Source organism: Eublepharis macularius, chromosome 9 (genome assembly GCF_028583425.1).
Source record: "Eublepharis macularius isolate TG4126 chromosome 9, MPM_Emac_v1.0, whole genome shotgun sequence".
NCBI classification, from domain to species: domain Eukaryota; kingdom Metazoa; phylum Chordata; class Lepidosauria; order Squamata; family Eublepharidae; genus Eublepharis; species Eublepharis macularius.
The window spans coordinates 47,668,014-47,688,493 of record NC_072798.1 but is presented as its reverse complement, the minus strand read 5'-3'; the positions used below and the strand labels follow the sequence as shown (position 1 = coordinate 47,688,493).

The 20,480-nt window shown below is 41.2% G+C and overlaps 2 protein-coding genes across 2 annotated transcripts in view; one reads left to right on the top strand and one right to left on the bottom strand.

The window, feature by feature from the left end:
• Positions 1 to 5,073, bottom strand: part of CCDC38 (coiled-coil domain containing 38) — a 55,114-nt gene extending 50,041 nt beyond the window's left edge. The window contains exons 1-2 of the mRNA XM_054987753.1: positions 5,016 to 5,073; positions 2,784 to 2,866 (exon numbers count right to left, since the gene is read on the bottom strand). Coding sequence (XP_054843728.1) covers positions 2,784 to 2,866; positions 5,016 to 5,073 — 141 coding nt within the window. The remainder of the gene's footprint in view (positions 1 to 2,783; positions 2,867 to 5,015) is intronic.
• A 4,060-nt stretch (positions 5,074 to 9,133) lies between these two features.
• AMDHD1 (amidohydrolase domain containing 1) lies at positions 9,134 to 20,480 on the top strand. Its single transcript, XM_054987726.1, has 9 exons — positions 9,134 to 9,317; positions 9,584 to 9,690; positions 10,097 to 10,161; positions 11,494 to 11,771; positions 13,157 to 13,382; positions 15,199 to 15,323; positions 16,458 to 16,551; positions 17,391 to 17,551; positions 19,986 to 20,480. Exons 1-9 carry the CDS (start codon positions 9,181 to 9,183, stop codon positions 20,089 to 20,091), a joined length of 1,299 nt encoding a protein of 432 aa, XP_054843701.1. The 5' UTR covers positions 9,134 to 9,180; the 3' UTR covers positions 20,092 to 20,480.

The window sequence follows — 20,480 nt, the reverse complement described above, 5'->3', positions numbered from 1 at the left end:
CATTCAATAGGCATGCAATTTTTGAAGAACACACGAAGTAAGGGCAGCAAAGGTCAGCTTATACAAGGATCACTAATGGCCCACGATATCCTGTGGTGCTTAGTTGTTTTAAGTTTTTGAGTGTGTATTACATATCTCATTCATGCAGGACAAAGCCAGTTGAAAGACAAGATACAGAACTCTGAATAATTACTAGAGCAACTGACTTCTAACAGTTTTAATATTGTTTCTGCTTCTCAGCCTTGGAAACTGTTGTTCTGAAAAGCCACACTATTTTATCCCAATAAAAAGACAAATGGATTCTTGCATATATTTAAAGGGTTTACTGGGCCACAGTTATGGCATTTTTAAGAATGGTCTAACTAAGTAACAGAAGACAGCAATCAACTCTCATTTGGCCACACAGTAACACACTCACACACACATAGTCTCAATCTCCCTAATTAGCTGAGAGGGATCTAGAGAACAAATGATCATGTACTCCTTTCAAAACACCATGCCAGCATCAAAGGAAACAATGTTCCAAGAAAGAACAAAGAGAGAAAGTCCATAAATTGTTTCACAAACACGACATAATGTATGTAGGCCTACATCATTCAAAAAGAGGGATAACAAACCCTTCACTAGTGGATTACTCTACAGATGGCATGATAGCAGAAACAAAGCCTTCTGGGCTGCATCCAAACCACAACGTAATCTTTCAAATGGGATCTACACTGGTTGGATTCAGCATGAATTTCCCACCACCAGTGTTCTAGCCACCTTTTCAGTCCAAAGGAAAAAGAGGTTGTTTAGGATCCACAGTTTAATTCACTATATATCTGTGGTTATTTTATTCAAAGCAAATGCACTGAAGACATATTTTCTAAAATGATGCATATTGTACATCTTCGTGCAATCAGCAGACGGATATGGAGAGGGACAGTTTCCAATAGCTTGTATTTTGTTAAGAGAAGACAAAAATGGTCATTGCTTCTTATTGCATTAGCAATTGTTTGGGAGTATGCTATCTGGCAATGGAAGGAAGGGGGACAGTTGACCTTCCTTGTTGGGAAACTCCCTTAGGGTCAAGCTAGACATACAAATTTTTAAAGAGCTGGAATTGGGGAACTCGAGTTCCCTGCAGCCACACAATGACTTTGGGGGATTGCTGTGAAAAAAATAAAGGACAGCCCAAAAGGCCTCAGAATGCCTCCAAGGGGGGAGGGGCTCCTCCTTCCCCCCTCAAGCCATTTCCCAGGTTTCCCCCCTGTTTTTTTCTGCTCCACGTGGAGTATTCTGTGCACATGGAACCCAGACCCAACTCTTTGAAAACCTGCACATCTAGCTTGACCCTAAGAGCCAAGCTACAAGTGATGCCTGACACAGGTTGGACACTTGTCAGCTTTCCTCAAGCTTTGATGGGAAATGTAGGCATCCTGGTCTTGCAGCTGTAATGGAGAGCCAAGCTGTAAAACCAGGACGCCTACATTTCCCATCAAAACTTGAGGTAAGCTGACAAGTGTCCAACCTGTGTCAGACGTCACTTGTAGCTTGGCTCTCAGACAAAGGGTTCCCTGGAAAGAACTTGGCAAATGCAGCCACTACACAGGGACCACCTGAGAACATCAAGCGCAGTACTAGAAATACCAGGGGGTAAACCCTGGAGAATGTCTTAAAGAAAACTATGCAATGTCCATGCAGTCTAGTACGCAGGGAAGAGACTAAGAGGAAAATCCCAGAGAAATACACAGTACTCAACAAAGCTAAAAAAAGTCTTTATAAAAAGAATGTTTATTAGAACAAGAAGGAAAAGGGTGGTTGGATTAAAAAAAGGAGGTAAAAAAGGACAAAACAAAGTACAGCAAAAAAGTACACAATATCACAATATAAAAATAATAAAATCAGGCTAACAGCTAGTTACACTTCATAGACTGTACCAGATTCCTCAGTGTATGTGCAGAGTTCCTTTCAGTAACAAGATGATGGACCTTTACATACCATCTTGTGATCCCCAGATAGTATATCCCCAGGGCTCATTTCGAGGGGGAATGCACAGGAATGCAGTTCTGGCAGTTCCCCAAAGAGGTCACATGTCAGGCAGCCCCGCCCACCTGACTCTCTGCCATTTTGGGCCCGTTTCAGCCAGGATTGGGGCTGAAATGGCTCAGATCGGGCCTCTGACGGGTGGTGGATCACTCTTCCACTCAGCAGCGGCCTGATCCTGGCCATTTTGGGCCCCTTTTTGGCCACTTTCAGCCCCTTTTTGCCATTTTGGGCCCAATTTCAGCCCTGAATGGCCAGGATTGGGTCCAAAACAGCTAGGATAGGTGATGTCAGGGGATGTGGCATATGCTAATAGGTTATGCTAAATGAGTTATGCTAATGAGTTCCTCCAGCTCTTTTTCTACGAAATGACCTCTGTATATCCCAACCTGGATAACCCAGGCTAGCCTGATCTTGTCACATCTTGAAAGTTAAGTATGGTCAGCCATAATTAATACTTGGATGGGATGCCACCTAGGAAGTCTAGGGTTGCTGTGCAGAGGAAGGCAATGGCAAACCACTTCTGAATGTCTCTGGCCTTGAAATCCCTATGAGCTTGCCATAAGTCAGCTGTGAGTTAACTACAAAAAACACCTCCCTTTCTGAATAAATTTTACCACTTTGCTTGCTTTGTTGGGTGATTTTTTTTTAATTTGACCTTGTACAGTGAACAATTTTAAGGACATAAAGAAACTATTAACAAAATTATGCTAATGAGTATATCATGATAGTGATAGCTGAGTAATAGCTATACATACCTTTTCTTTTTCTGTACATTCTATATCTCTATAAAGATAGATTTCACCACCAAGATGTCTGAAGGGACTTGATGATTTACTATCTTAACAAAATGCAGAAAAGAAAAATATTATTTTCTCTTAGTATTTAATATTCAACCAACGAAACAGTTCTAGATGGCTACCAAACTGTGATCCAGAAAACTTTTAAATGGCAGACTCCACCTTAAAATGATCTTTCAGTCTGAACTGATACACTTGAATTTCATCAACTTGGTGAGTTTTCCCCTTCCTTAAACCTTAAAGAATATAGCTGAGAAAACACATATAGAGCCTTTGGGACTAGGGAAAGCCTGCTACATAAGACATCCACCTTTTGATAACTCCCAAGGACCAAAAGTCTTGAAACCATTCTCCTTTCTGTCACATTATTACTTGGAATAAGGAGAGAGATTCTTGGCAGTCAACACCTGGAGCCACCAGCTACAGTCCAGTATAAATAAATACAGCTTATAGGGTTGAAAAAGCCTATAATGACCCCTTTCTTTATACTAGAGAAAGGAGAGGTGTCAGACTCTGAGAGGCACACAGCATCCCTAATACAGAAACATCTAGCCACCATCTAGACTATACATTTACACCGAAATTTTACATGGGGTTACATCCAAGATTCTACTAACAGAGTAAATTCACAGAAGCAGATATTTCCATAGCTCCACTTCTCATAGAAGCAAGCTCTGCTCACACAAGGGTGAGAGAAGGTGCAATTTCAGTCAAATCCCCCTTTGAACTGCAGTCCCACTGTACCACATAGCATATTGCTTTGAAGGGTCCCCGATCCTTATAGTAGCTACTCCGGTAGCAGGATGTGGAGAGTACAAGAGATTGCTGAAAGAAGGAGAAGCTAGGAAAGATCTGCTTCTACAAACTTGGACCCAACCCATCGTCCCCTTCTGTACACACACCCTGAAGTAGTATAGCACTAACTATTTGCAAACACCACTATGCCATTGTGAAAACTTTAAAAATGGCTTGTTGACTTGGTCATGCTTGGATAGCCCTTTAATAACTTTTGTGGTTACTCCACCAAGATACAGGTGGCAGTTACTTCAACAAGCTGGAAGAATATTCAATAATGGTACATAAAAAGAAAATCCATGGGATCTGTCTACATTGCACCCTGGAACTGGTTAAATGACCATGCCACAGCTTGGGCAAGCATAACAAGAAATTAGCCAACCAACACGGTGCCAGAATTCCAAAGGTGCCCCTGACTGAGCTATGTAAATATGTTAGAGAGAGCACTGCTACCTTCCTTTTTGGAGGAGGCACTCAAAAGCTGCTATGCAGCATTTCCTGCAATCCAGAGGACCATGCCAAGAGCCTTCTGTTCTGCATGAGCTTCCCAGAGGTTTTTGACTGAGGCTGCAGTAGCTCAGAACTGGATATTGCACTAGAGCAACCTCTCAAACCAGAGCATCCTATGCAGACAAGGCAAGCCAGTTACATCCTACTTGTAGGAATCATTCACAACTTTTTAATCACCTGAGTCAGCAAAAAACCTAGACTGACCCTATCTTTCCCACAATATGCTCCAAAAACCTCTAACAGAATTCTCATCTTTATATAAAGATGCATCCCACCCCTTCCACCCACCCACCCCTGGGAGGTGGGGACTAACAGATACTTAAGCAAGTTTGTAGTGGTGCTCTATGTATATGGACCAACAAAGTACTGATCAAATGGGGTTTGCTTTTAAAAAAAACATATATACCTCCACCCTCCAAATCCTATGCCAAGCCTGTGTTCAGATACTATAATGGGGAGAATATTCACATCACTGACAACAATGAGTCAACTGTAAACTCTAAAAAAAAACCAAGTGTGGTCATGCTGTTACATGCTATCAAATCCCCTCAGAAGCTCTCTTTTACACACACACACATACATTATGGCTATATCAGGACCTCCCCTGTACCCCCATCAAAATATCCTGGGGAACAGGAAAGGATCTGTCAGTTTCAGAAAGTTCGGGTTCCCTGAGTTTTCCAGGTGGTACTAACCATGGGAACTATACTTCCAGACCATGCCTTCTCCACACTTGGACAACTTATCAAGGTATGCCACAAGACATACTCCAATATACAATTCAGTACTGCCTCCTGCTCTTCCAAATATGGATTTTCTTTGACTTTGGGAGCACACTTCCTACCGATTCAAAGATTATACATAAACACATGGGAGAGGTGTTACCATTATTCTTTTCTGATCTCAAATATGGAGAATAAGACTGTGATAAAAATGTTGCCATCTCGACACTGTAAACTCTCCTTAGATCTAGCAAAACAGAAAAAAGTGATAGCATGAACAACTAAAGTCATTTTTTTGTTTTTACTCATTTGAAAATTCAATATGCAGCTAAATAACTGCTTGAGCCAAAGAAAATTTGGGCACTTTATAGACTAAGAAATAACACTTGAAGGCTTATGAGCTACACAGGTCTCAGCAGATAAAACTTGGGTTTCTAGTGCATCCTTAAAGAGAGATTTGCCCTGTGCATAAATGAGGAAATCAGACATGTGTGTTTTTTAAAACCACTTTCAATGTTACGTGTATTTACACATGTTCTGAAAACATGTACAGGGGAATATTTTTTGGCTTGATGCCGGACTCCTTGTGCCTCTCTTCAATTATTTTTTTAAAAAAACAAGCCTTAGCATCTCTACCTGGTAACACATTACTTACTATTTAAAAACAACGACAAAAGGATACGAAAAGCAAGAGCATATTCGAGCCCCAAGTTCACTCTACGCTAATATGGGGGGGGGGCATCCTGAAGGTAACAATAGGGGTCTACTCACAAACAAGACTGGAGGTTCTGAATACTCCAGAGACTTCAGGCATGCAGAAAAATATTACTTCATACATTTAAAAAGATCCCCCTCCAAATGGCTAAGCATGCTCATTATTACCCTCACAGATACAGAATGATGAAAACAGCTGAGGATCAATTAAGTGGGGGCAGGGAGCGGGAGAAAGAGGGATGTTAGCCAGCTCACACATACACATAAATCTGCCTTATATTGAACCAGACCGCTGGTCCATCAAAGTCCATCCTGTCTATGACTGGCAGTGGCTGTCTAGGGTCTCAGGCAGATCTTTCACATCCCCTACTGCCTGCTCCTCTTATCTGAATATGCTAGGAATTGAACCTTGGACCTCTGCATGCCAAGCTAAGCTCCTCCCAAACTCCACAGCTCACAAACTTCAGATCTTAAAGTCTAAATGTGGTTGGGGCGGGGTCTAATAATTTACCCTTCCCCCAATTCCTTGCAGGCTTCCAATATATAGTGTACTATATTAATAATGTGCTAATATTAACTTTTGCAGGAATTATTTTATAATAATTATAAGATTATAATAAGTATAAAAGTATAATATATATAATATAAATTATATATATATATATAATTTTATAATTATTATAATAATGATAAAAAGTATCACAGCTCTTAAGTGAAGTGTATTGATATAACATTTTCTTTTTATTAGCATTTTGCTAACATCAGTTTATATTTTATATCTTTCCCATTTTCTTCTTCTTTTTTTAAATAATAAAACCATACAATGATTACAAATAACATTAGGTACCGGAGAAAGCGCTTGGGCGCTAGGAAGCTTCAAATACATGCGAGAGCCTCCGCAGCAGACGCGCCTCTGCCCTCCGGAACGGCCGCCCGCCTGCAAGAAGACGGTTGAGAGCAGCTCAGCAGCGCTCCAGGGCACGAGACGGGACAAAAACCCGCGCGCGCCCCCTTGCAGCGCCTGCCCCTTTGTTGCGCTCGCTGGTTCACGCACGCGCGTGTCTTAGCACTGCATAAGTGGCAGTCGGCTGTGCTTCTTTGTTACCCATCCCTGAAGATGGAGGAAGGCAGCCCGGTCCTAAGAGTCTTTATGCCTAAATTCAGTAAAAGAAAGGCGTGCTTCACGATCCTCTACATTTATTGGGAAGACTTTGTCTTGAAAATGGCAGGTTGTTTGCCAAGCATAGTGAGGAATATAAAGACTGAGCGCCCTGCGCTGTCTTGAATGCTCTGCCTCCAGAATATTAGGGAAATGCAGACTTGTATAAGAATTATATTAGCGATCTTTTTTTAAAAAAAACTATTGGTTTCTCTCATGTATGAAGGGGAAGTCATGGAAGATGACCATTGAGATGGCAATGTATCCTACTGCAGCCCTTTCCCGTTCTGTAGTAAAATATTACTTGTGTTCTGATTTAAAAACAGATGCACGATCCTAAAAAAAATTCTTCATTCATTCTGAGTTCCATCCAGTTCCATTTCCCAATACATCGACAATAAATCCCACAAAGTTTAATGGAATTTATTCTTTATTTGATTAATTTATTTACCTAATACATTGTCTTTTTCACTGAGAATCAAGAGGCAGATTCCATAGTGTAAGTCAAATACGATCAACAGGATGGGACATCCAATTAAACAGTGCAATAGAATTTGGATTGCAAAAATCTGAAAACATGCAAAACTCTTCTGAAACAACCTGAAACAAAGCATAAGTAGTTAAACGTGACATGTTAAACCATGCAGAAATTACAGTGTAGAAGCATACTTACTACAACAGACAGAACATAGTAGTATAGTCCACAGTCCCAATCCTTTTACCGGAGCATCTCTCAGAACTGTTTTCTTACAGCACAGCCCTTTTACCAGTGTAAAAGAAGCCCTCCTGAATAATTCAGTTTTGTATAGTTTGTGTAAAGCCAGGAGAGTGGGAACTTTCATGACCTTCTCAAGCAGGCCATTCCAAAAAGAGGGGGACACAACTAAGAATATGCATGTACAGGCAGTTGTTGATTTTGCCCATTTGCAGGGTGTTATCTGCAGAAGGCCCTGTTCAGATGAGCAAAGCTTCTATGTGACAGAGCAGAGGGAGAAGGGCAGCTGTCAAATAGGATAGAGCAAGGCCATGAAGGGCTTTGTATGTGATAGTCAATCAATACTTTGAATTGAGCCCAGTAACTGAGGGATAGCCAGTGGAGTGATTGGTTGCAGAATAGGAGAATCATTCGTGCTCTGCCTAACTCCCAATAATAGCTGAGCTGTGGTGTTCTGTACCTATTGGAGTCCCCAAACTGACTTTGAGGTGAGTCCTATGTAGAGTGCATTACAGTAGTCTAGTCTCAGTGTTACTGTGGCATGGATCCAGGCAGTCAGATCACTCATGTCAAGATAGGGGGCCATTATGTGAACTAGACAAGTTGGAATAAAGCATTTTTTGCAGGTGCATTACTTGCTTGGAGGTGGAGAGTGCCCTCAAGTTATAGTTGACTCATGGATACCCCTGGTGGGGTTTTCATGGCAAGAGACTAACCGAGGTGGTTTGCCATTGCCTGCCTCTGCAACCCTGGTCTTTGTTGGAGGTCTCCCATCCAATTACTAATCAAGGCAGACCCTACTTAGCTTCTGGGATCTGATGAGATCAGGCTCACCTGGGCTATCCAGGTCAGTGCTTATCCAGTAGCAATGCTGGATCCAGTAGGATTCCTAGGCTTAGCAGCAGGGGTCAGCAGAATTCCATCATAGGTGGGAAGCTCAATATCCTTCAAGACTTCTGCCTTCCCAGGCAGCATCACTTCTGTCTTTTCTGGGTTCAGCTTCAATTTATTCACTATCAGTTATTGGACCACAGCAGTCAAGCACTGGCTCAGCCATCTCCAAGGATTGCCAGCCTATCAGTATTTTGACAAGACTTACTTGTTCCTTGACAATGCTATTAAGAGCCACCATGGGCCCTTGAAAATGGTTCCCTTCAGACCTTCTCTCACAGCTCAAGTCCCAAATATCATATTAAATTGCATTGCTTGCCCCCAGGATAACTAAGACCTCTTGAATTTTGGCTCTCTTCCAGGGGCCCTCCTCCTAGCTAAAGTAAAGTCACTAAAGCAAAGTACAAGCCCCTTCCAGGACAAGGGACAGGGCATCTAGACAGAATGTGGCTCTTTGGCGGAAATGGATACATCCCCTCTTTTGTAGGCAGCTTCCTTCATGCAACTTGATCCTGTGCTTACCCACTATTGGAAACTGACCCTGCTGGGTTTCAGTGGAGCTGACACCTGAGTAAGAGTTCCTAGGACTGTAGCCTTAGTTTTCACAGAGCAGGCCCCATTGTACAGCTGGCCTTTGTTTTTTACACGTTGGTCTGGGGAGTTTACAAGGGAAAATCAAAGAGTGGCAACTGGCAAGTGTTATGTTTGCCCTGGGTGAATGCAGCCAACCGAGAGAGAGACTCTGACCTGGGAAATGTTGAGCTGCTCTCCCCTCCCCGCTGAAGCCATGAGTGTTGCTCCTGTTTGTTTAGTTCACTGCTCCTTTGGTGGTTGTGTCTGGAAAGCGACATGGCAGGCCAATATGAACTCCTGCTTGAAGGCGCCCAGCAGCTGGTGTTTGTCTGTACAAAAGGAGAAAAATATCTCCTAGAGTCTGGCATGCAAAATCTGGCAGTGTTAGCAAATGCCAGTGTGGTGATTGGCAAGTAAGTGTGTCTCCCGGATGGGTGCAGCTGCTTGGGACCTGTTCTCTCTTGGTCTAGCATGACCTGCCCGACGGGATAATTTTTCTTTCCATCCTTAGGTAGTTCAAATTACATGAAAAGTAAATAAAAATGTTTTAAAAGGTCCTTTTACCCTAAGAACGGTCAGGCTTTAAACTTTTTAATTGATTTATGTTGTTGTAACCAGTTATTAGTTACTCCTGTCTGTCACATTTGAGATCAATATTTTGATGTGTTGTTTTAAACAGAGATGGCTATATAAAGGCAGCAGGAGATGTGGATGCCATTCGCAAGCAATTTTCAGGCGTGCCTTTTGAAAAGATAATTGATTGTTCAGGCAAATGCATCTTACCAGGTTGGTGTATATTTCATAGTTCGCTGTACCAAACAGACAAATGCCATGCTTACTTAGGCAGAAATTCTGGGTTTCAGTGTGTCAGTCATTCTTGAAAGACAACTGATATTTAATCCCTACCTAATGATGTGCAGCTAAGCATGTCATCAAAGTGGCAAGACTAAGAAAATTCAATTTGAAGGGCCTAAATTAACAAATAGAATCTTCCCTTCCTAATTTTCTTTCAATTTCTTTCTCAGTAAAATTTGATAACTATAGAGCCATAGGCAGTTTTCTGACAAAATTGTTATTTTGAGGCTCTCGTTATTTTGTTTTCTAGAGGAAATGTTTTTTAAAAACATAAATATGTATTAACATCTCTATGCTGTGCATTTTACTGAGTTTTTTTAAACAATATTTTCACTAGGTCTGGTAGATGCGCATACTCATCCAGTGTGGGCCGGTGACAGGGTTCATGAGTTTGCCATGAAGGTAAATTTGTGTGAAAGCAGGTGTTTTTTTAAAAAAAATGTACACATTCTCTCTGCTTTTCTCCAGGTTGATGATTCTGTAATGTCACATCTTTTGAGAAACATAAATGTTCTGCTGTTATGTATGATGTACAGTAGTAGAGCACGGGGACAATTTCAGGTCCCTGGAAGTTAGGAAAGCAGGAGGAAGAAGTTCAATGTCAAATAATTTCATAGACATTTGTTAGAAAAGAAAAAAAGAATACATGTTAATTTCTAGAGGAAGATTCGGGTCCAGTAGCACCTTAAATACCAACTAGATTTCCAGAGTATGAGCTTTTGAGAGTTGAAGCTCTCTTCATCAGATACATGGAGTGGGAAAAGGTTGGAGTCTTTATCATCCAGGCAGAGGTCATGAGGGATATTGCAAATTAGAGTATCAGGAAACTAGCTATAATATATGTTGTAATAAGCTTGATAGAGCATCGGTTTAAAGTGCAGAAAATTACCATCTGTAGTGTGTGGAAAAATTCAGTGTCCCAATGTAACATTGTTCCAAATTTGCAAATAAACTCCATTTCAGCAATCTCATGTTGTAACTTTCATTTGAAGTTTCTCTGCTTCAGAACAGCTACTCTCAGGTCAATGATGGAATGTCCTGGCAGATTAAAATGTTCTCCCACCGGTTTTTGAATGTTAAGATTTTTAATATCAGATTTATGCCCATTTATCCTTTAGAGAAGGGACCTAACAACAACAGCTATAACATCTCAGGCTCATTCACTTGTTCATCTTCCAGTATTATATATGCAGTCAAGTGTCAGCAGTGCCCTTCCACTCTCTATATTGGACAAACATGTCAGTCCCTTTGCAAAGGTGCTAATAGGCCCGAATCTTGCCCTACAGACAATCATGGGTACCCACCTGAAACTAGTTAATTCATAGATGCTCAAGCTAGGGATAGGCATCCCCTGAGAGAATTCAGAACACCTAGAGGTGTATGTGTATGAAAAATGCCTGAGGCAGGTGGAACTTTACTCCTCTCACCAGTGTCAGGATGTGGTACTGTTGCCATTGCTGCCCTGACCTTGAGAACAAGGAGAGATAAAGTTCCAGGGATAGTTGGTAGAGGGTGCCTTGTCCATGCCATCTGTGATTTGGAAGTGTAGCCATCACAATTTCTGAACTTTAGGAAGATTTTCTGCCCCCAGGCACTTGGCAAGGGAGAAGGGAAGTTGTAATTACATGTAATTAAATGTAGCTGCAGTGTAAGGCAGGTGTAATTACATGTAGCTGCAGAGCAAGGCAGTCTTTGCCCAAGAATGGGTATTTATCAGATGATTTTGTTTTTAAGTTGGCAGGCGCTTCCTACATGGATATTCATCAAGCTGGAGGAGGAATACATTTCACAGTAGAGCACACTCGGAAAACTCCAGAAGATGAGCTCCTCCAACGTTTCAAACAGCGGCTGCTCCGCATGCTCAGAGGAGGCACTACTTTGGTTGAATGTAAAAGTGGCTATGGTTTAAACCTCGAAACAGAAATTAAGATGCTCAGAGTGATCGAAAGGGCTAGGCAAGAACTGGACATTGGTGTATCTTCTACTTACTGCGGAGCTCATTCTGTTCCAAAGTAATGTAATATTCTTCCTTGTCAGTTTTAAATCTTATACTAAAACTCACTATTCATCTTATTGAAGCTTAAGAATTATTGGAGTGTTTGAAGCATTCTCGTTATTTATTAAAAGAACCTTTTGCATCTTTGTTATGACGGAAGCATCTACCTTAGTTCAGCTAAGTTATGAAAAGTAGAAAGAAGATCTCGGTTAACTTATTTGTAAAGAAAGGATAGGTAGAAATTTTAATTCAGTCTGATCGAGCAGTTTTTTACAGGTAGGATTTACAGGTGATTTTGATGCACACATAGAACGGTACCCTGTTCAATAGTGGGAGCAGATCTACAAAATCATTGGCTCTAGACTGGGACTCTAGATTGTATTTTTAATGATATTTTTCTGCTTTTCAGTCAAAGTACACAATACTACCATTCATAAATGGGTGTGGGCCTTGTCCTTAGGCTTATAAAATAAGGGGCAAATCCTTTCTTTAAAAATCGGGTGCAGGGCACCAGTTTTGATCAAGCCCACAGTGTCTGGGGATCATCAAATCATTTTCCCAATCTGAAACAGTTCTGCTCCATTACTTGTGTATTTGCCAAGGTGTTGCAAATAGTGGTTTTGTGGGGCTATTTCTGGTCAGGAAAACAGCCTGGGAAGAAGGCTTGACCCTGTCCTCCCCTTATGTTACAGTCCTGACAAGATTGGATCTCTGTGTCCCTGATTTTGAAAGAAAGAAAAAAATGGTAGGAGCTGTGTTCATGGAATTCCCACATTTTGTTTGGTTTGGCTCTGTGTGTGTCAAACTAGACATGGCATTAGGAGATCTATGAATGGCTCTTCTACTTTTTAAAAAACTGTAAATAACAACTGTGGGATATTCTGATTCAGGCTGCGGCTTGACACTGGGAAGTGCAGGTTTAATCCATTTTCATAATCTCAACACACACACACACACACACACTCAGATGCCTGTATAGTATCTGTGTGGGTTTCCCACAGGGCAAATTTCTACACTATGACCCTACTCCAGAAATATTTATAGTTTTAAAAAACAGACTAGTCTGGTTATCAAAGACAAGATTTAGACTGGAAGGGGAGTTGAGGGGGAAAGTAAGCAGAATACATTTGTAATACAATAGAAGGTATAGCTTCTTTCAAATATAGCCATCTTAGTGGCCCTAACTGGGCAGACAGTCAGGATTTAAATGTTATAAATAAATATAGGAAAATAGTTAAGAATATAATAGGAAATTATGTAATACTGTTCACTTAGACATGGTAAAATCCTCCTTGAGTTCTATAAATGCTTTTTAATTTCATGACTTTATGTACACAAGAACATAGATCATGTAAAATGTGATTAATCTTGTGGGATTTTGTTATATTTTTTGTTTAATAGGGACAAAAATACCCTTGAAGCCACTGATGACATTATCAACATCCACCTTCCCAAACTGAAGGAACTTGACCTTAATGACGAAATACATGTTGACAATATAGATGTTTTCTGTGAGAAGGGTGTCTTTGATTTGAATTCTACCCGAAGAATTCTTCAGGCTGGGAAAGATATAGGGTTACAGATTAACTTCCATGGGGATGAGCTCCATCCAATGAAAAGTGCAGAGGTATTTCTTTAATATTACAAACACAAAGAGCCAGTTTGGTTTTGAATCCAGAATTCTCAGACAGCCTCACAATCCTGAAATACTAAAACACACTAGTATATTTATGCAATGAACTACAAGTAAATGTAACAAGTAATATGAAAAGGAGAAAACTAAGAAAGTTGGACTTTCTGACCTTTGCTGATAGCGTTGCATGTTCTACTCAAACATTGATTTTGCTTATCTTTTTTCAGTGAAGGAAAATGAAATGGACATATAGTGGAAATGGTTTTTGTTAGCGATAGCAGTACAGAATATACTTATTTTGTACAGTTTGTGTGCCATGTCCTGTTGTGTGCCATGTCCCGTTGCAGTGTTTTGGAGATGTGGCCTTTATTTATTATTACTCACTTCTATAATATTTGTGAGTACAATATACACTACATTAAAGCCAAAGAAGTTCATTTTGTCTGTTAAATCTATTGGTTCTCTCTTTTTTCCAGATAATTATCCATGCATTATTAAGAAACAAGTGGGGACCCGCAAGGAACTCATGGGGGGAGAGGGACTCCTGCTTGCAGTGATGCCCTACTGCTGCCCTGGTAGCTTGGCCCTCCCCTTTGCTCCTCTTCCTCAGCCTGCCTGCTTCTAGAACCACTCCCTTGGTAGTGGAAAGAAAGCGGGGGAGAGTGGCAACTCCTCCTCCTCCCCTCCTCCCCCTCCAACCACTTGCAGCTTCACCACCTCAGCCATGGGTAGGGGTGGTCTCGCACTGCCTGTCTCCTTGTCCTCCACCCCTGCCCACCATCACTGTTGCGGGGAGGGCAAGCCTGTTCCTCTCGGCCTGCTTCTCCTCCACTGCACACCTGCACCTTTACCACATGGCACTGGGGGGAATGGTAGTGAGTGACTTCTATTTCACATGCTGCCACCTTCTCAACCACCCACCTGTAGCATCGTAGCCTTAGCATAGGGGAGGAGGGCATGATTTCCATGCCTCCTCCCTTGCCCACGTGCCTGCTGTGGTGGTCAGGATACAGTCATCTGTTCTTGTACAGTCAACTGTTGTTCATTTGGGGGTTTATTGACTACTCCTCCCCCTTTTTTAAAGGTTTTGGGATTTTTCTGCAAACCAGGATAGCCCTCCAGGTTTGTAGAAATATCTCCCTTCTCTGTACATGGTCACAGACCATAAATTTAAGTGTTCACAGATGGGGCAGTATTGAGAATCAGATATAGTAATATCCCTAAGCAATCATGAAACATTGCAGATAGAGAGGAAATTCTGTCTAGCCCTTAAATTTCAATACCCAGATAAGTGACTGTTTTTATCATTCTTTCCATAATGTATTGCAGTTCAAGTTCTATGGTCAACTATATGTATAGGTCATGATTTTAAAAATACTAATATTTATTGTGTTTCTCAATCAGTCCCCTCCCCCAACTCCTTTTGAAACTGGAGGACATTGCAAAAGCCTTTTTTAATATGGCTGGGGAATTTGGTGTTTAAAAGGGAGAAGTCCCAAAGAGAGTGGCTAAAGTAGCTCTTGGAATCCTGTTGATCATGCCTAGCAATATTTTAGGCACTCCATATAGATTGTATCATTATTAATTAATGGTCCTGATGTGATTAATAACATCCATCCATGCAGTATAAAAACCTTCTTGTAGTGTCAACTTTAGACATTTATAATTAGCTCTTTAAAAAAGCAAATCGCAACATGATGGGAAGGAGACCAAATTGTATGGGCATCTTATAGAAGCTAGATGTCATTTTTCCTTTAGCAATATTCTCTATTAGTAACTTTTTGGTTTGATCTCGTTTTGCCATCTCTAGCTTGGAGCTGAACTAGGAGCCCAGGCTATAAGTCATCTCGAAGAAATTAGCGATGAAGGTATTACAGCAATGGCCCAAGCAAAGTGTGCAGCTGTCCTGTTGCCAACCACAGCATATATGCTGAGGTAAATTCCAATATGATTGTGTTGCCACTGTAGCCCTGTTCAGACAACGAATCTCCATTCAATGAATGCATGCATCACAGAGTAGGTAGTATGGGTGCTGTGTCTATGACCCCATAGCCATATCTATGCATCCATTTAATGCAGAGTATTCAAATGAAAAGAACTTTTCTGGGATTTGTAAGTGGTGGGTGTGATGGTTGTGGACCAATGCTTTTATGACCTTTTGAGATGGTATACTGACCAAACAATTATTGTTAGTGCAGTTCTCCGAAGTGCTGGTGTTTGATGACTTTGAAAACCACCCTGCAGGGCACAAGGATACAGCAGGTTTAAATTACCATTTTTCTTCTGTAATGCAGTATTAGTGCAAATGACACAAAAACTGTTTTTTAGAAGAAGCATTGTGAATATGATTGGCATTTAATATATGAAAAAAGTAATTTTTTAAAAAAAAATAGCGCCCACAAACCTGTGGTTTTGCCTTCCTGATAGTAGAAAACAGTAAATGCAGCATTTCTAAGAGCATGTGGTATGTTACCATTTGAGTTTATATATGCAAAAGAGAGAAGCACTGGCTTAGCATGACAGAGGGTCAACACAAGTCCCTCTACCACACAGTCCAACCAGGCTCTCCCTGTGTTTGCAAAGAGGCTGGATCCTGTGGGACATCCTATAAACTTAGTTTCCATGCAGTCCAGCACCCATGCAGGAAACCAGACTGGTGCTGGAGGATATCTGCATGACAGAAAAGGAGTTATTACGGTGCTTGTCTATCACACTGTCACAGCATACACTAAATGATGAACAAGATCATTTTTCCATTCCACTACTTTCTATGGGATTTAAGTACAACTATCTTTTGCAGGATTGTATCTTCACTAGCTTTCTTCTTTGTTTCTGATGGTTTCAGAACCATTGTGGAAGATCTAAATTAATATTTTAACATTATTATCATGCCTTGAAATATCCAGACAAACTATTCCCTTCATTAAACGATTCATAATTATTTTCCAGAATAGGCGGGCATCTCAAAACTGACATATAGATAAAGCTATAGTTTCTTTGCATGTGGGTATGTGTGTCTGGTAGGTTTTGTGTTGCAGTTTGAATATCAAAGATTCATTTTCTTTTTAGATTAAAACAGCCTCAGGCTAGAAAAATGTTAAAAGAAGGAGTTATTGTTGCTCTTGGCAGTGACTTCAACCCTAATGCTTATTGTTGTTCAATGGTAAGATGTTTCTTTAGTGACTATTATTAGATGCAAAACTATTATTCATGTGAATATGAAGTTCCCTGAAATTGATCAAAGAATACCATCTTGCTTTGAGAATGGACAAAGATTCTTTTTTTGCTTTCTATAATTATACACAATGTAAATTTTATTATGTTTATTTTATTTTTTACACAGATAAGCCTTGCATTTCTTGTGAGTGTAATTAAAATTCATTGTTGGGCAGCAAGGCCCTGCCCAACCCTACCAGGGGAAAGATGGCAGCAATGCAAGCTCTCCCTTTCTCCTCCACATCTGACAGCTAATACATCACTTTTGTGCTGCCGAACAAACCGTACTCCATTGGGATGGCACTGGGCTGTCCTTCCTTGGTCAGGCTGGCAAGGGCCCTGGTGCCACCTCCAACCTTTGGGCAACTAGGGTGGGCCCATGGGAGACTGGGCAGCCCACAGTCTGCAGGGCTGGCTTCAAAGTAAGAGGCAGCCCAGCAGAGAGGCAGTGGGGAAAGGTATCCCAGCATGAAACCGGATGGATGGGGACAGCAGGAACCTGCCCCCAATTCCCAGGACTTCTAGGAGGAGGAGGCAACCCTGTTTCCTCACTGAGGCCTAGCATGTACTCTAGTAGTCAGAGTGGTTCTGACAGAGGGGCAGGAGAAGCCCTTCATTCATATTAATTTCTACTATAGTGAGGCTTTCAGGTGGCTCAGAAATACTTGGATGATACATTTGTTGACTTTAACATGTCCAGGACTCACTAGGGGCACGGCTGACATGTAGTAAGTATTATACATCTGTATAGTAACTTCAGATTTTCCTTTTTCTATCTTTTCTTAGCCCATGGTAATGCATCTGGCCTGCGTAAACATGAAGATGTCCATGAAGGAAGCTTTAGCAGCTGCTACCATCAATGCTGCTTATGCCCTTGGGAGATCCAACACTCATGGCTCCGTAGAGGTTGGCAAACAAGGAGATCTCCTTATCATTAATTCATCAAGGTAAGGACTTAAATTGCTTTATGAGGCTGAACTACCGTATAGGCGACTACATAAGGAGGAATGAAATATCTACCCTGCAGGTTATATTTTTGCCTCCACAGAGAGGCATTCAAGGCAGTTCATGATACATAAACTCTCCAACTATGTAAAGCCACAGTGAATCAAATGGCATAAAAGCACAAAGAGAGGAACAATAAAAATTAAGAAGTACCAAACAAAACAAGCTTTTAATCGCCAAAGTCTTGGGTGAACAGGATGTATTTTGCACAATATCTAACAGAACAACAAAGACGGGTTCAGTGAGTAAACCTTCCTCAGGCACAACCAGAGGAAGCCCCCCTCTCCAGTGTGACTCCTGCCTTGCTTCAGTGGCACAAATATATAGAAAATAGCTTCTGAATGAAGTAGATTATGTAGTTGAAATATTAAAGCCCTTTCATTCTGCAATTCAGAATATTTTTCCTAGAAAGAACAGGGAAACAGCAACTCTTGATTTTGACATTGTTTTCCCCCTTGGCATTTCCCAAACTTCCCTACCAAAATATGGGTAGCCGTGTTAGTCTGTCTGTAGCAGTGGAAAAGAGCAAGAGTCCAGTAGCACTCGTAAAACTAACAAAATTAGTGGTAGGATATGAGCTTTCGTGAGCAGACAGTGAGCTGACAACATGAGCTGTTTGGGAACTCTGGAAAAGACAGAGTCCAAATTCCATACCATGTGTAGTATTAACCGTAATGTCCTTCTGATGTCTCTAAAAAGCAGGTACAAAATGGTAGTCATTAATAGCACTCTTTCCTGTTTTTGTTAATGGCTCAACATTCTTTTTTTAAATAAAACTTTCTGCTGCAGGTAATTTTTACTGTTATCCCATGATAACTCATGTGTAGCTCTTTTAAATGCTGAGACAACAGGTCAGTAAGACCAGGTCTATCCATCTGCTTTTCCTATGACTGTACAGACCACTTGGACCACTGTGGGATAATGTGGAATCTAACATGAGACAAGTGCTTGCTGGGCTGCCACTATTTCTGGCTTTACTATAAGTTGCTGGTAGTCTTGGCTTGTAGCTGCCGTTTAGGGTTGCTGATAATTACAAAGAAAAATTCAGTTCCTTGACTGAGGTCTCAGTGTGAACCCCTCTGGGTGAGAGAGCTGAATCTACAGCAAGGCTGTAGGTGGAGCCCAGAAGTTTGGTAAGGGTTATGTTGAGTCCCAGGGTTAAGCCCAGCTCACTAGCTTGTATATATGTATGTATTGCTGTCAAGTTGCAGCTGACTTATGGCAACTCTGCATGGCAACCACTTCCTTGTGGTCTCCCATCTAAATATTACCCAGGGCCGATCCCACTTAGATTCGGATAATGTATGAGATCAAACTAGCCTGGGCTATCCAGGTCAGGGCTTTTAATAAAGCTTTACAAAGACTGAAGGGAGGAAAACAGCCTTGCCTTTGCTTTTGTAGTGTAGCTATAAACAAGCTCCAAATTCTCATAGACTGCATTCCTCCCCCCTCATTAGCTACCCTGTTGCCTTTTAAACCCTAAATGCCCATAGGACCTTAAAGGAAGGGTCCAGAGCTGTGTATAACAGTAATTGCAATGCTGAGCTCTGGGAAAGGGGGCAGTGGTGCAAGACAAAAGGCAGCAAGTCACTCTGTGTCACCAATGACTGTTGAAGCTAGGACCTTCTGCTAAAGCAAGGGCATAAATAGTCACAGCTGGTCTATCTGTTCAAGAAATATCTCATTGCAAATGGGATGAGGAGAGACTAAATTCTCCCACGTGTCAAGAGTTTCCTGCCCCTAAAGGAGAACCAAAAGAATGGTTATGTGAAGAGCAGGGACTGTGAGCCAAACTACAAGTGACCTCTTACACAGGTTGGACACTAGTCGGCTTCCCTCAAGTTTTGATGGGAAATGTAGGCATCCTGGTCTTGCAGCTGTAATGGAGAGCCAAGCTGTAAAACCAGGGCGCCTACATTTCCCATCAAAACTTGAGAGAAGCTGACAAGTGTCCAACCTGTGTAAGGCGTCACTTGTAGTTTGGCTCTGTGGCTCAGATGTAAACCCATGTTTCCATGCAGAAGAGCCTCAGTTCAGTTGCTGGCATTTCCAGTTAAAGGTGTAAGTAGCCTGGATCATGGGGAAGAAACTTTTGCCTGAGGCCCTGGCAAATGGCAGCAAATCAGAATAGGCAATACTGACCTTGAAAAAGCACCTGCATATGCTCAGTATGGAAAACCTCCCCTATATGCTAGATTTATACATGCAATGATTTTTAAATAAGAGCTTTCAGATATGCGGTCCTCCATTTGCATTCTGCATGCTTTTTATTGACAATGTAGTTTGGCTGTCATGCTTCATTTTTTAGAGAGCATTTAAAGCATTGTTCTTTCTGTGGAAGTAAAATTACAGTCTTTAATTTTTTTCCCCTTTAAGATGGGAACATTTGATATACCAGTTCGGAGGCCATCAAGAACTGATTGAGTATGTAATTGTGAAAGGAAAAGTTGTCTATAAAAACAGCAACATTCTGGACTACTAGGGACTTAACTGTAAGCCTGGTTACAGCCAAGTGATACTAAGAGATATCAAGAGAAGCCCATATTTGTATTGTATAAATTTTTGATAACTGGTTGCCCAGCACTGTGTCACCAGTGCTCATTCTGGATAATTCACCCATGGTATTTCTGAGTGAGAAAGTCACCTGCTTGACAAAATGTCATCAGCTCATTGACAGAACCTTGAGAGCACAGACAGAATGATCAACTGGCCTCATATTTTAAGGAAAACATACCGTCCCTTCTCCTTTGCCTAGTGGACAAGGCGCAGTACCTGAGTAGCTGCTTTTCTACTTGTTTGTATTCATGACATGAGACCATGTAAACCTTAATCTTCTGTCTGATGTAAAATAAACCTGCATGTATACCAAAA

Excerpts from the sequence above, each read along its gene's own strand:
- AMDHD1 (XM_054987726.1), top strand. The coding sequence starts at position 9,181 with ATGGCAGGCCAATATGAACTCCTGCTTGAAGGCGCCCAGCAGCTGGTG. Across the intron at positions 10,162-11,493 it reads TTCATGAGTTTGCCATGAAG|TTGGCAGGCGCTTCCTACAT; the intron begins GTAAATTTGTGT and ends TTTGTTTTTAAG. Across the intron at positions 16,552-17,390 it reads ATGCTTATTGTTGTTCAATG|CCCATGGTAATGCATCTGGC; the intron begins GTAAGATGTTTC and ends ATCTTTTCTTAG.